This window comes from Mixophyes fleayi, chromosome 2 (assembly GCF_038048845.1).
Source record: "Mixophyes fleayi isolate aMixFle1 chromosome 2, aMixFle1.hap1, whole genome shotgun sequence".
Taxonomy (NCBI): Eukaryota; Metazoa; Chordata; class Amphibia; order Anura; family Limnodynastidae; genus Mixophyes; species Mixophyes fleayi.
Genome location: NC_134403.1, coordinates 319,018,475 through 319,034,888, shown reverse-complemented (window position 1 = coordinate 319,034,888; position 16,414 = coordinate 319,018,475). Strand labels below are relative to the sequence as shown.

Genomic DNA, 16,414 nt, shown 5'->3' with positions numbered 1-16,414 from the left:
TGATTACAGGATTTGAAACATCTGAAAACAGTGTTTAAAAATCATATAAGAAAAGGTTCAGCAAAAAACAAAATGACTGTTAAATGTAAAGCCAATTTGAACTACCAATTGCTGGGTAGTTAAAAAACAATACATAAACAACAAGCTGTGCGATGCTTTTAGGAGCAAAACTTATTAAATCGGCTATATTCGATGCAGAGAGCACAACAGAGTTTGAGGAGCCCCTGAACACCAAAAACAAACAGATTTGTCTGGTAATAAGTATGTTGACTTCACAGGTTACTGTCTAATGCACAATTCCCTCTTCCTACCACCATTCCCAGTTTGATGGCGTTCTTTCCCTTTGTTTTCCTTTCTGTTTTACCCTATGCAGTTTCAAGTTTGATATAAATTCCTATCATCTGTATTGTAATGGAAAATTTCTTAATTCAAATTTATTGAGTGAAAAAAAACCACAGATGGAAGCTATAAAAAGACAATGTATTTACTAAGTGTGACAGGATGGACCGCCTATGCCACCCTGTCTGTTGTTGCTGGGAACCGGCTGGGCTTACTTTGCCACTGTTCCCTTTCGTTATCCCACTTACGTCCTCTTGCTGCAGTAGGAGGGGCTTACAAAGGCTGCCACCACTGGACTCCTATATCGGCATCCAGTACTGGGTTTCTTCTGGGTAACTGATACTGCTAGCGCATCTCGTTGCTGGTGTACTTGGGCTGGTACTCCTGATCTATTACTATGAATCAGGGAAGCTGTGGATGGATCCCCCCTGGCCTATCGCACTGACCAGGGCTGCTGGGTAGCAGGCAGAGCTGTGGTACTGGAAAGCTTGGGTCCAAACCTCAGAGACAGCCGGAGAATGGATTAGAGTTAGGGTCTAATTTGCAGGTCACAGGAATCCATTTTACCAGCCAGACAGGCAGCCTCCTCTACGTGGGCAAGCTACAGTCATTTCAATGCAAAAATGGAACCAGGAAACAATTACATGGATGCAGATATGTGTCGGAGGCAGCTACACTTCTCAGGCTAGATCTTTGTCTTGATGCCCAGGATTTAACAGGCTGGTATAGATCCTTGTACCTAGGACAGTAAATGTATATGTCTGAGTGTTAGGTTTAGATCTTTATTGCTCCGTTGCCTGTTGTAGACCAATGATGGACAACAGAGAGGCCGATGGTTTTGTGTAACCTCAGAAAATTGTTTTATTTTGTCCTAATCTATCCTACTTCCTATTTCAGCTGCTGGAGGATCGCGGAGTCCATTTCTACATGAGGACAGAAGCCAGAGAGATCCTGGGAGAAAATGGACAGGTCTAATTCTCCGTTTAGTCCCAAAATGTTGTAATAATTTGAAGTGCACATATAATTCCCAGAGATAGCACATTGATATTTTAAAATCCTCTCAAACAAGAAGACATTTAGTTAATTGTGTTTTAAAAACAATAGGCATTTATAGTTTTACATTTATTTATTTTTGTTTATTTATACTTTATTCATTCTTCTTCCCAAACATATAGCTGCTATCTTGCTTTATAAACCACTAGAATACATGGTGATGTCTATTTTCCTTTCTCATTTGCAAACATTAAGAGTTATTTACAAATAGCAGAATTCGTGGGGACACAGTGCATTTAATTTTGGCCAAATGTGTCTATATGAGCATAACAAGATGTATACCCACTTTTTACTCTTTACTTTGTACTCCCGTAAACTTAATGTATGTGTTACATGAGCAATGGCCATATAGGGACTTGGGTACTGTCTTTATTTCTATATTACATTTTTTATCACATTGATATTTGTTTCCATAGAAATGCACTTTCCCATATAAATCAAAATGCTTCCTGTAGAGAGTATAGGCCAATTCCTGATCTCTACTATTCTTACATGTAAAAATCAGGTTGTATTTGTGAGGGGTGCAGGGAAGTCTCTATGTGCTTTCAGCCCTTCGAAGTTCATTTAAATACGTTGTTCTACATGTGAGTGCAGAGTGAGGGGCTTTCTTGTGTCTAGCCCTTATTTAGCCAGAAATCCCCTAGTCCATCCAGCTGCTCTCTTCAGAAAGGACACTCGCTTTCTTTCTTCGTAGTTGCAGCCATCTTTATACATTAAGTCATGCACTTGTTCTATAATAACGCAACTACTTTGCCCCAATAATTTTTTAAGTGTGAGATGCAAGCCGGTAAAATAAAGACTGTCATAGCATCCTTGGATGCTAACAATGCAGTCTGTACTGAATGAAGTCAGTGAGTTACCAGCATTCACAGAAAAATGGCCGCTACTAAAGGATTTTCTTAATAAAGAGATCAATAATATTAATAATAACACTATAAATGTAGTTGTCAATAATACATTTAATTTATTAATCCATGCACGATGAGCACTTATGAACACCTTCATGTATTGTATAGGCCCCTGGATACCAAACTTTCTCACTTCGAGGCACCCTTAGGCTCTCCATCATTTTTTCAAGGCACCCCTAAGCAAAATAATTACCAAGTAGTCCCCTGCCTTGCTTATCACCTGCCCTGGCTGTTGCACGCCTTTGAGATTGCAGCGGCACCCCAGGGAGCTACAGCACACAGTTTGGGAACCACTTGTATAGGCCCTAAATAAAACTCACCTTGTACAGGAGAAAGGTTTATTGCCCTGGCTCTGTCTAAGGCAGATAGAACCTTCGTTATAATGCAAATTGATATATGCTGCTCTGTCTATCACTCAGGACACTGAGAACAATAAGGGACTATCTATAATCCTGACATTAGCTCATTCTCTCATCACAGGTGAAAGAGGTGATCTTGAGAGATGGAACTCGACTTCCTGCTGACATTGTGGTTGCCGGAATAGGTCTGTTTTATTACATACAAAATACATAAGTAATGAAATCCTTAATACTAGTGGTTTAAAGATGATCTTATAAACAGGTAATTGAATATGAAATAACTGTGAGCTTTAAGGATCTTTGGAAAAAAGGTGTTTGCAGCAGTTTATTTCCAGTTAGACATTAAAGGTGTTCCCTGCAGAGGTATGGGACTGAGATTTTTTATAATGTAATGTCTTATTGGCCATCACTCTCACAAGCTGGAATTGCTATTTGTAGTCCTTATGGCCTGTCACTGTGGTTCTCTGCAGATGGTAGGAGCCATATATTGGTTAATCTGTTCCTGCCGATCCATTCTCTGTTCATGTCCACTCATTAGCACATGTACTGATGTCCAGGTTTTGCTGACTTTCCCCTTCTGTCAGGAAGCGGGACCGAAACTTACAAACCTTTCGTTCCTGTGCATTTGATGGGAACCTTTATAAGCAGTTCCTCACCCTCAGGTCATCAATATATGCAACACTTGTCTCTTATATGGGAATGCTGCTTACTTAGAGGAAAATCAGACAAAAGTAAATACCAATACATAGAAACAAATAAATACACATAAGTAAATGAAGTGGAAACATTTTTATAAAGAAAACAGACATACATTTCACATACAATTAAGTAGATTAAACCAGTAGAAAGTACACATAGTATACACATTTGGTAACCCTATAACTAGTGGTTAGTGGTTGTAGAATACATTTATGGGAACATTTGTATGAAATGTAACAAAAGGCAGAACCTTGGATGATTAGAATACTTTCCCATGTCTGCTGTTTTCCTCTAAATAATCCACATATAAAAATATGTATCCCAATAGAAACCAAAAGAAAGCCCATTGTCCGAAAAACACTATTTTGGTAGACTAAAAAGTAGTTAGTTTTTGTTTTATTCCTGTGTAAATGATGCATGGTATTCATGGGAAAATTGGTCAGATCATAAATATGTGAAACCCTTGTGGACACTAAGCAATATTTTTGTGACCAAAGGCATTTGCGATTACCTGCCCATGACATAGGTCTAGTGACAAAAGCAACCTTGCCCAAATTGTCTGGGAGACTATCAAAATAGTGGTCAGTTCCTGGACTCCCGAGAGAGTCAGGCAATCTCCCAGAAGCTAGACCAGACACAGAACCGAAGGGCAAAACCCAGCTGGTTGACTCCGTTGGCATTATCACGCCCCAACCACCATGACATGATGAAGCGATTCACATCATCACGCTCCTCCCAGCAGCAGAGATTTCGAGGGATGTCCAGTTATTTTGGTGGGGTTTTTTTTATTTCCAGGTGTGACCCCTGTATCTAACTTCCTGAAAGGCAGCAGAGTTGCTGTGGACACTAGAGGAGCAATCTACGTAGACCAGGTGTGTATTAAATACTAGGTACTGTAATGTGTACGTAGAGCATAACTTGAACTTTGGGGGCCCCATAGCAATATTTAAAGCCCCCAAGGCAGAGACACCCTCCCTCCCCTCCCATCAAATACCTTTTCGGGATGCCAGTCACCTCCTCCTCCACAGCAGTTCACTTCCCTCTCTGAAAGGAACACAAGCTTTCCTTTGCCCTTTGAGTAGAATTTTAATTTTGGGGCCATAGAATGCCGTCTCGTGTTCATGGTATTCTGGAGTGTTAGCCCCCAGCAGCTTCAGCGGTCAAAGAGCTGGGAACTCACTAAGAGGACACTGCTAGGGGAGCAGAGTCCCAGATATGCATGGATGGCAGCTGATGGACTTCATAGCATTTTCTACTCCTACTACCCCAGTAGTTACCCCCTTATGTGTAGACTTATCACAGCAATAAAAAAAAAAAAATCACTTTTTACCTGCATTTATAAAAACAGAAATAAATTGCAAGGGCAATTATTAATAAAAACCCCACACTTGAACTTGAATGCTTCTATTCTGGTAACACAATTCTTAGATGGCATAAACAGAATGAGCATCATGGTGGTACAAATATTAGACTTCCCTTTGCATCCATGTCGCGGGAAACCAAATGAATATAAAACGCAAAAAGAAAATAAGCCCTTTCATCTGCAAAAGGGTTTTTTGCCCCTATATAAATATGCCCCTATTATTCCCCTCAACGTTCTGCATTTTGGAAAATTGGGCATCATCGTGCCACACTATAGGTGTGGTTACAATAATATGGGGCAAGACCACACTACCTTCTAAGGTGCTAGCTTCCCCCCCTAACACTGCTCACTTCCCCTGAAGGCACCACAGCATTGCCGCTGGCACCGATTCACCACTTCTCTGCTGTGCAGAATGGCGGTGAGCGGGACATACCACCCAACATTCCGACACTAACTAGAATCAGGACTGCCCTGCATTAATCAGGACACTTGGGATGTATGCCCTGTGTCTTGTTTGTCTCAAATAGATGAAGAAAATGTGCTACGCAAAATCAATGGGGCAACATTAGCTTTCTGAAAACTGTATTGTGGCAAACACCAAAAGCCTTTTACTGCATATATTTACATTTTAGGATTTTAGACGTTGTATGCATGAACACGTGCATTAAATTGAGGAATTATTATCTGACCTAAACTTACTTTTTCACCCCATAGTTCATGCGCACCAGTGTCCCTGATGTATTTGCAGCTGGTGATGTTGTGTCGTTTCCTCTCACCATGATGGAGGGACACAGGGCCAATATTGGGCACTGGCAGATGGCTCACTCGCATGGTATGAAGTATTATTTAGATGTTTCTGACCTTATGCCCTTCACAGGCAAAATGTTGCAACCTTCACATGTATACTTTTACCTATCAGTAAAGCAGCAATCCCACAATATTTTTTTCTTTAAATAGCAACTTAAGTACCTTTTTTAAGCATGCATCATTTTCCTAGCTTTGCTCATGCAAATTATTATTTTCTTTTCAAAATGAAAATGGCTGCCAGACACAGTCACAGTCAGTCTGCTACACAGACACAGGCTCACAGCTCTCAGCATGTCATGTGACGAGGATGTCACAGTGCAGACAGAGTTCAGAGTGGCATTCCAAAACTTCCCTGCTCACTACACAATGTGCCATGTGACTGTGGGTGACATGATAGTCAGAATGACAAATCTTTAATCGCAGCCTGAAGAAAAACAAAGTGGAAAATGGTAAATACCTGCATTTCTATTATAGCCCCACAGTGATATATGTTAAAAAACAAACAAACACACACCTGACACCTGATTTTGTTAATGGGATTGCTGCTTTAAGAAAGGTTCACACTGTACAAAGCACAGCTATATATAACCTAGAGAAGGTGGAGCGAGTTGCGATTTCATTCAGACAGTTTTGGACTATGGAGGTAGCAAACTACCTAGTTTTTGGCACTAACAAAAATGAACCGAGATGTGGCTTGACAAGTGTTCATAGTAAATGCCACTTTCATGTAATGAAGTGTCATACACACAAGAGAAAATTGTGTCATGACTGTTATTAATAAATGCAAAAGTGACATATGCTATATAAAATACAATTAATTATAAATACAAATTAAATTCAATTAAGTTAAATTAAATACAATCATCTGTAATTTTTCCTTTTAAAAATCCTTTCTTGCCGCAGTCCAAACAGAAATGTAAATTGTAAATGTAAATGTGAATAGACGTCTGCGACTTCATAGCAGCCATGCTAATACATTAAGTATTAACAGCTGGAGATTCAATCTGGAGCAGCTAGCTAGTGCTGCCGACCATCATCGCCATCATTGCGTCTCGTCTTTTTGGTATCCCCAGATACTTACACTAGTGAAAAGCTGCCCTACAAGATTTAAGGAACCACCATTCCCTGTGAATAAAACAAATAATAAAAAGAAAATCTACTAGTGGTGCTAAACTCTAAATACAAAATGTTGGATAAAAAATACGCCTAATGTCACATATGAAAACAAGTGCAGCCAAATGTAACAAACATAAATGTCCAAATCAAAAATACTGCACTTGGATCCTTTTTTCAGCCAACTTTGATCCAAATCTTCCTTGGATATGTGGAACCTCAAAAAGAAAAAAATGTGTATATAGTGAAGTTCCGTATGGAAGTGAAAAATCTAAATAAATCATATAGTATCACACTCACCTGATGTGAATAGAATACCTGCCTTTCACAAACTCTATGGGGTAAACTTATCAAACTGTAGGTTTGAAAATGTGGAGATGTTGCCTATAACAACCAATCAGATTCTAGCTGTCATTTTGTAGAATGTACTAAATAAATGATAACTAGAATCTGGTTGGTTGCTATAGGCAACATCTCCACTTTTTAAAACCCGCAGCTTGATAAATTTTACCCCTTTGTGTGGATTTCTCGTAGATTCTTATGCAGTGTAGATCTTAGGGCACCTCTGTAGGTGAAGTGAAGTTATCACTGTGTCACATTACTCCAAAAGACTGATGTATAAAATAATATCAAATAAAACATACTGAAGTATTGTTGAAATGAGATTAAATCTCCAGCAATGCACAATTGGTTAAGGATGAATGTCGACCTTCCACGCAATGAGTCCTATGTTCCAACTAACCAACGTGTTTCATCTTATGTAGTGTCTTTGGCAAAGTGGTGAACGCCAAGGTGGTGGTTTATTTCTATTTTTCACCTCTATGCGTAACTTCACTCTAGACACGTTTTTTTATTCTTTTGAGGTGTCACATATTCAAGGAATATTTGGAGCAAAGTTGGCTGAAAAAGGATCCAAGTGCAGTAACTTTGATTTGGACATTTATGTTTGTTACATTTGGCTGCACTTGTTTTCATATATGACATTAGGCGTATTTTCTAATCCTCCAATTTTTATTTAGAGTTTAGCGTTATGAGATTTTCTTTTTATTATACATCCGACTCTACTTGATGCCCTTAGATTTTAACCCTCCCATTACTGCCTTGTTGTTTTGCTTTTTTATTTAATTAGACAGAATAAACTATGGGTCACACCAGTTTTGACTTCAAAGCTGTTGATTCAATTTTATATAAAATTATGCCAAAGTATGCTGAGAGGTAGGGTGAAATATTGTTCACTTATTTATAAGGTTACTATTGACAATCTTTGTAGACATGTCTGGACCACGTTGTCTCAGCTATAGTCCACAACTGTCCTTAACTGGTCCTGTTTTCAGGATTTCCTTCTGTAAGAGCAGGTGATCAATGGACAGTTGCTACTTCCTTTTGTCTACTGACGCTGTCCTTCTAGCTACTTCTTCTGTCTGCTGTCCCTGTCCCCCTTCTTCCTTCTCCTGTCTGCTGTCCCTGTCCTCCTTCTTCCCTCTCCTTCTACTTCTGCTGTCCATGTCCTCCTTCTTCTTCTTTCTACTTCTTCTGTCTGCTGTCCCTGTCCTCCTTCTTTCTTCTACTTCTGCTGTCCATGTCCTCCTTCTTCCTCTGTCTGCTGTCCCTGTCTTACTTCTTCCTTCTACTTCTTCCTCTGTCTGCTGTCCATGTCCTCCTTCTTCCTTCTACTTCTTCCTCTGTCTGCTGTCCCTGTCCTCCTTCTACTTCTTCCTCTGTCTGCTGTCCCTGTCCTCCTTCTTTCTTCTACTTCTGCTGTCCCTGTCCTCCTTCTTCCTCTGTCTGCTGTCCCTGTCCTACTTCTTCCTTCTGTCTGCTGTCCCTGTCCTACTTCTTCCTTCTGTCTGCTGTCCCTGTCCTACTTCTTCCTCTGTCTGCTGTCCCCGTCCTCCTATTGCTTGTGGCTCTCAGGGTTTATCAACCAACTTTTATTTTAAGCACTTCCACAGAAGTAGTTTTATCCCTTTTTTAATGACATTTATTCTCACTGTACTACAAGTGGAAAAATAAAATAGCATATGAATTAAATAAGACAAACACTATGAACATCTGTGCAGTAATGCCCTACATATGAGGAAACTGTAGGGGAAAGTCACGTTTTTATAATACCAAAGGAGTGCTTTCCTATATCACTTACCTCTTCTTCCAGGCCTACTTGTGAGCACACTTCCTGCTCCCCATGGGCCTGGCGGTAATTGTATGCCATCACTAGATGGAAAGGAAGGAGAGACCCAAAACTTGTTGTCATTATTCTATTAGGAAGATTAGCGAATGCTTTAGAAATTGCCAATCAAGCCCAATAATTCATTAGGCCGACAAATGGCAATGTGAAGACATGAATGTGGGCTGTAGATTTACAGAACTGCGCATACATTTGTCAGGGTGCTGCTACAAAAAGAGTAGGTATGAGCTAGGGATAAGATGCTTACAAGCTCTATATCCCGGACACTTCAGCTCTGACACACCCTATAGGCTGCAGGATAGAGTGACAGCAACTCCTTGTTTACACTGCAGACCACAAGATAAGGGTGGATGTGCAGGGAAAAGTGTAAAATGTACAGAATGTATGCTACATAATAAAACATTGAAAAGATAGCAGTCAGAACTCTAAGGCTCTCAAACCAGACTCATACATGATAACTGAAATTTCCAGCTCTCAAGTAGATCGTTTTAACAACTTTAAATATATGCTTATTTTTTTACCAGAAGGTTGCAGAAATGCTATTCAGAATAGATTACAAATCTTTCTATTATCATTTGAGGGGGAAATATGAATATAGAAAAATAAATACAGCCAATAGTTTACAGGTAGTCCCTCAAGTTTCATCATAGGCTCATCTTATACTGATATATTACTTACTGAAATGTAGAAAATCAAAACATGTCCTCATTACGTCTGTGCCTTTGCACAACCTGCTGCACTGGTATTCTGGACAGGCAGATTGAGTGCTAGAGAGTCTATATCTCAGTAAGTAAACTTCTTTGGATTTTCACACAAGGTTTATTATGACTAGCCAGGATGTGTGGTCCATATGATTTGGGCAAGTGATGTTTTTTTACATAGGCCAAGACCCCTTCCCTGAAATACAGTCAAGAACAAACCCAAAAAGACCCATTTTACACATTTATTTGCCCTCAGGCAGAATGAAAATCTCTCACACGTCCTTCACTTCTCTCACAGATCTTTCAGCTTCTATGCTCAGATCATTGTTTGAGGATTTTTTCTGTTCAGGGCAGGATGTGATGTTCATTGGTCATGATCATTTAGCTTTTTCACATCATTGATATTTATTAAACTTTTGTAAAAAAAAAGAAGAAAGAAAGGGTAGGACAGGGTTACAGATGGGGGTAGGTGAGGAAGGGGGTGCATAGTGGGGAATTGACACATTGCAATGCAATGCTTTTATGATTGTGAAGGTTGTGGTTATCCTGTTAGATTTAATGTTTGTCCGTCTGGTATAATATTTGTCCGGTTATCTCGAGCACCTTCGTCATCTGTATCTTACGTGTGCCAACTGGACCCTTTTATGGTGGGAGAGGAGGATGCAGTGGAGTAAGGTCCTCCCCGTATCTCAATCATTTATATTTGTAATTTGTTTTGTTATTTTGAACAAAATCAATACAAAACCCAGCATGTCAATCTAACATAACGTTATATACGTTTTTGATCTGCGTATATAAAAAGGACTAGACTATTATCGGCACAATATAGTGAATTAAGTTGTCAGGCACAATGTACAGTCTGTTTAACTCTGATACAGTTTCTAATTCTGAGTTTTCAGCAGCATCATTTGAAATGATATCTACATAATATATAACCATATAAACTAAATTTTACATTTCTGTATGTTAAAAAGGCTTGTGGAAGATATAGACACTTTGCAATTGTTAAAATAAACACATTTTGTCATTGTCATATAGGGCCTGATGCGAGTTGGACGCATGTTGGGCATAATTTACTATAAAATACCTCTATAATACAGCATATATAATATTCCACCTCGTTCGAATGAAAGTAGCAAAATATTATTTTTAAAATACCTCTATAAAATCATATCATATACGTATGATCAATGAAGAAAGCACCTATGATCTTCAGTGGTAATTTAGCAATCAGCCAATCAGTAGAGGCTAGCTAGTGGCGACTGACTTCATGTTCAGCATGTATTAACATCTGCCCTCTAGCAGGTGCAAACGATATGTGTCCTGACGGGTATATATGCATCTCCGTGCTGGTCTGCCTCAGCTGCCTTTGCTTATACCCCATTCACACTGCCTAAAAAACCCGGGTTCTTGCCGGGGCGATCTCGGACGACCAGGGTCGAGGCTCAGTATGAAAGGGGTGTAGTAATTTATACTACGCAAATAAGCATAGGTCAAATTGACATCTGGCCCATATTTGGCCCAGTCCATGCATACCATGATTCTTCTTGTATGTCAGGGAGTGTAATAATCTCATTCAGAAAACGGTCTCTTCATTTTGCAATACTCTTGTTTGCCCTGATCAAGCCATTGACTGTGCTATTGGCTTGGTCAATTCACTGCTTTTGCTGTTGCATCAATAGTTTACACTTTTTTTTTTTTTTTCTTTATACAGTTACAAAATACAATAACACATTAATACAAGTTAAATGACAAGCGTAATCCTCCAATAGCAATTTTAAAGCTTGTTCCATTTGACCTTTCACATATTTTGAAATCCAGCCAGTTTGTTACCGTCAGCTTCCTCCAAGCAGCTCTTTGCAGTGTCACAGATGCTGAAGCCTTTGTTGGTTTCTCTTCATTTTTACAGAACAAGTTTCAACACTAAATCAGCTTTTATACTACTGCCTGCTGTATTCACCTGTGATCGGTCTTCCCATTTTTGGCCAAAGTATGCAGCTGAAAAAGCTTTTGCATTAAGATTAATGACGAGAAATGTAAACCAGGGAACTTTTGAAAGTCTGTACTAGTCGCTGTTCTACTTCTGTGCTGTGGCATACTAACCACGGTGCATGATACAGTATACATAAAGAGAGTAATACAAACAGGAGGGTAGAGTTACGAGGGCAATGTAATCACGTTTCTCAGATTCTTAAATAAGTTGGATGTATCAACTTCGGTTGACACTACAATCATCAGTTTAGCAGGAGGCTGACATCACTGCATTGTGCTTTCATGAGCGATTATATGCTCAATTTGGCTACAGGTTGGTTTGGCCCCTTTCACTTTAAACATGCCTACATATGGACAAACAGGATTGACCTACACTGTGCTGCTTTTAATATTGTAATCTCGTCTGCATGTCCAAAGTTTTTGAAGAATTAATGAAACTGGTGCAAGGACACTAGTTAAACACACCTAGAAATTACATTATAATGTCTTCTAAAGGTAAAAAGGGATTTTGAATTCAAGAATGTATTGAAGTCCCAACTACTCTTTTAAGAGCTGGTAGACTAAAAAAGTAAGTTATTCTTAAGTATCTTCAAAACATTTCAACAACTTTTTAAATGACATGATACCAGCATAAATAATAACACATAAATACAGTGTTTCAATTCAATTCCCAATGTTCTTTAGAACAACGCAGGGTGCACATCATTACTGTTAGTACTGTAATTTTAATGCAGATTTCTGCTTGCGGGTCAGGGAGCTGTGAGCAAAAGTTAGCGTTGAAATTAACATTCTATCTAAAGAACAACGCAGGGAATTTAATCCCCCCCCCCCCAAAGAGCGCAAAAGCACAGTAACTCATAGCAGCTAGTCCTTTCACGTTCACCAACTTCTACAAGACTGATCACAGTTAAATTTGGTTGCCATAGGTTGCAGTACAGTTTTGCACCGTGCTAATTATATGTGGAAGGCTTTATTCTGGGCTGTTGTATATACTACAGCTCAGGGTTTCAGTGTTATAGCTGCAGTTACTCATTACTCGGTTGTGAGTGCATAATGTTAATAGAGCTGTGCAACTCTCCATATACTGCAGAAGAGAAAGGAATGCAATCACATCGAGGACTTGCCAGCGGCACAGTCACAGTGGAAAGGTTGGGTATCTTTAAACGATGACTGCAACTCCGACAGTAGTATGCCCGACTTGAACATTCCGAAGAGGACAGGTCGACCGAAGTATAATTGTGACTGTAAAAAATAATGTTTTATAACCGCGACTATGCACGATCCCGGTACTAGTAAATGACGTCAGTAGAAAACGCGGCGCTACTATTGCTGCTGTTAAGTGGGTATAGAAGAAAGAAACGGCTGTACAATGGTTTGTTTTTTTTTTCACTTCTATATTGTACAGCCGGCGCTTTCTTCTATACTACCTCAGCAGCAGCAATAGTAGCGTCGGGCATACTACTGTCAGGGTTGCAGGCATCATGATAGTGAGTACCACCGCAGTGGACATTCTACTTGAAATCTAATAATCCAGCTGCCATGGACATCCATTATTCCCGTGACAACCGCTCCTGTCTGTCCACAGGTGATTGCATCTAAAACCATCCTGAAAAACCTCTTTTTAGATGAGTATACATACAAACGAGCGTCCGAAGTTGTTGTAAATGATTCCCTATAATAATCTTTTTTTTTATGCACTTGAAAAGCATTGAATGAGCCACAGGAAACACACTGCTGTAAATAAACACATTTAAAGGCTAATTTCACCCAAATCCAAAATGTTTCTTTTGGGTGAAGTTAAGGAAGATAAGTTAAAATACAAAATCTTGCCTGTAGTAGTCCAGGAGTTTTCACCACTGTTACCGCGTCTGCTTGAGCAGGACAGAGGCTGTTGTGGCAGATGTGACAGACCCTCCAAAAGATCGCTAAAAGGCAGTCACTACACCCAAAACTACATTTTTAGTTGAATTAGTGAAGTTAGACTTTATAGAGCAAGTACAACAGTTATGTGTATGTATGTATGTATGTATGTGTGTGTATGTATATGTATGTATGTGTATATATATATATATATATATATATATATATGTATATACACACGCCATTCACTAGGAATTGGGCAGGATGGGAGCCTCCATGATGCAAATTTGTGGTGAATGGCATCATTTTGGCCCCGCCCCAAGCACCAATAAATGTTTGCATCATTACAACGCGATAGCAAAGTCAAAATGGTACAACTCATCGCGCTCCCCTCCATCCTCACACTGGTACTTGCCTACTTTGGAGATCTTCCGTCTGGGTGGGAAGATCTCCATGCTGAGTCCTGGGAGCGTGGTTATGCTAATTGCATATTTTGGGGCCCGCCCCTCTACTACACCATACCAATTTTGTCCCATTACAGCAGGGGGCGGGACCAGGATGACATGCCTAGCCCCACCCCCACCCACTTCACCAACAAAATGGCCAGGATGTGGGAGGTTGCCCTGCTCTCCTGAGAGAACTCCCAAAAATTCAGGAGTCTCACGGGCATTCCGGGAGAGTAGGCAGCTATGCTCATACTTCACCTCCCCTCCGAAGTCTCCCGGAGGAGAAGAGTAAACTATTGGTATGTATAGGTATGACATACCACAGTATACCAGCCAACTTAAACCCCTGCAGCAGGTTATCCTGTTAAGATGGAGAGGAGTCTCTAAGAAAGAATCATCTGAGTGACAGCTTTGCAGAAGTGCACGTTGTACATTGGGGGAGTCATACATAGGGGCAGAGTCAGTCATGTCATAATAACACAAATAACTACATTGTCGGCTTTCTCCATCAGGATGCTATGTGGGGGGAGAAGCCTCAGCTGACTGTAGTGGAAGGTAATACATTACATTTTTACAGAGCGATGGAATATCAGGTTAACACTGAGTAATGTATTATACCATTATGAATTACATCTGAAAATTGTTCTGTTGGAGGTGTGACTCACTCACCTGCACTCTGCACAGCACACCTCATTGTGACATGGCCATGCCTAGAAGACGACATGGTTTAGAGGTCCTTTAGACTAACACAGTATTACTTGGTTTGAACTTCACCTTTACATGGCTTCATTGCAGTTAGTTTGCATAGTAAAATCTCACTCAGTGCCGCTGTTTCCAGCCTGTTTGCTGTTATGACACATTTTGAAGATTTAGTAAGTAGGAACCAGCAGGTGACAGATCTTTCTGAAATCACTTCTCATACACACAAGCTCTGCCTTTGCTTACAGGTCGGATTGCAGCTCTCAACATGCTGAACAAGCAGGTTCCTGTGAACTCTGTACCTTATTTTTGGACGTCACTGCTGGGAAAGAGCATTCGCTATGCAGGTGTGTATGTGTATGTATTACAAATTGTAAACTGGGGCTTATCGAATTCTTAGGACAGGAATTTGAGAAGTTCAAAGGGTGTTTCTTAGTCGATGCTGCTGTTTAGCTAAACAAAATACACATTTTTATTTATATTTCACATACGTTATTAATTCACGCCGCGTGAATGGAGATATTCGTTGTATTGATAAAATAAAGTACTGTGTGATGGCCAGACTGCTATAACACTACACGTATTACATTAGCCAATAGCCTTGTTCAATGAAGAAAATGTGGCACTACTCCATCTTGTGGTAGGAAATAAGCTTACATCACTCTATCATCAGAGCAAAGCAGGATATCCGCAATCATTATCAATTCCACTTTATCCAGTGCAATGAAATCAACAGGGAACAGAGATCATAGAAAAGCCATAATGGCATCAGGTTGATAAATATTGAATTTGAGACATAACCCACATATTGCATAAAAAGTGCAGTACTACTTATGCTTTTTTTCAGGCAATTTAGGCACGGGTAAGGACATCATATAGGAGCGTAAAACAATTTTCATCACTTTTCACTCTCTACGGATGGCTTTCCACGCTGTTTTACTTATATTGAACGATGATATTTAAAGTTTTTTCAATAGCCTAAATTCTCAGTTGGCAGAAATAAGATAACATAAGAGAATTAAAGGCCATTTCCGTATTGCATTAGGGGAAGATAAAAAATAATAAAAATAAAAAAGTTTTGATGTTCGACGCACTCTCCTAGTTCATCAAATACCAAAAAGTAAAACCTGATCCAATTTATAAGTTTGGGGTAGAATTGACCTTTAAAATAAAAATGACTAACTGCATGTCAAAGTTAGTAACCTCTCAGTTATGTTGAAAGACAAGACGTGTTTTCTGCTGGGTGCAGCCGCTAGAAGGCCCAAGGTGAGGCGGGGGCTGGAGTTCCACCTCACCACGCCCCCAGCTCTGGTTTTAGCAGAGTGGAGGTCTCTTCTGGCCACGCATGCTGTGGCGAGGCTCTGGATGTATGGTTCCATTGCTGTATGTTTTTATTGACCTTACCACTAATGCATGGTGTATATTTCTCTCCTCAGGATTTGGGGAAGGCTATACTGAGATTGTGATGAAAGGAACACTTGAAGAACTTAAATTTTTGGCTTTTTATTTGAAGTAAGCGGTTTCTAGATTTTCTTTGTAAGCGTGATAACAATATTGTACGTTTTCAGTCATTCATCTTCTCCCTCTCCCCTGCAGGGATGATTTTGTGGTCGCTGTATCAAGCATGAACTTTGACCCCACTGTATCACAGGTAGCAGAAGTGATCTTTTCTGGCAGACGAATCACCAAAAAGGAGGTGATGTAAGTACAGTCACTTCCAGAATATATATTATATCCCCATGAGTAATTGGGTATAATTTACTTGTCCTTATTCTGACTTTTGGGAAATAACCATTTTAATTTTACTGCACAATGTTCCAATTTAACGGTCAAACATGTGTAAGGAAGGGTAGACAATACAGAAAATTTCTCCCAATACAATATAGTTAA

At 39.7% G+C, this 16,414-nt stretch overlaps 1 protein-coding gene across 6 annotated transcripts in view; it reads left to right on the top strand.

Moving 5' to 3' along the window:
* Positions 1 to 16,414, top strand: part of LOC142139252 (apoptosis-inducing factor 3-like) — an 86,757-nt gene that overhangs the window by 66,648 nt on the left and 3,695 nt on the right. For all 6 annotated transcript variants that reach the window (XM_075196706.1, XM_075196704.1, XM_075196705.1 and 3 more), the window contains 7 exons: positions 1,237 to 1,308; positions 2,781 to 2,844; positions 4,154 to 4,230; positions 5,436 to 5,553; positions 14,773 to 14,871; positions 15,961 to 16,036; positions 16,121 to 16,225. In XM_075196706.1, coding sequence (XP_075052807.1) covers positions 1,237 to 1,308; positions 2,781 to 2,844; positions 4,154 to 4,230; positions 5,436 to 5,553; positions 14,773 to 14,871; positions 15,961 to 16,036; positions 16,121 to 16,225 — 611 coding nt within the window. The remainder of the gene's footprint in view (positions 1 to 1,236; positions 1,309 to 2,780; positions 2,845 to 4,153; positions 4,231 to 5,435; positions 5,554 to 14,772; positions 14,872 to 15,960; positions 16,037 to 16,120; positions 16,226 to 16,414) is intronic.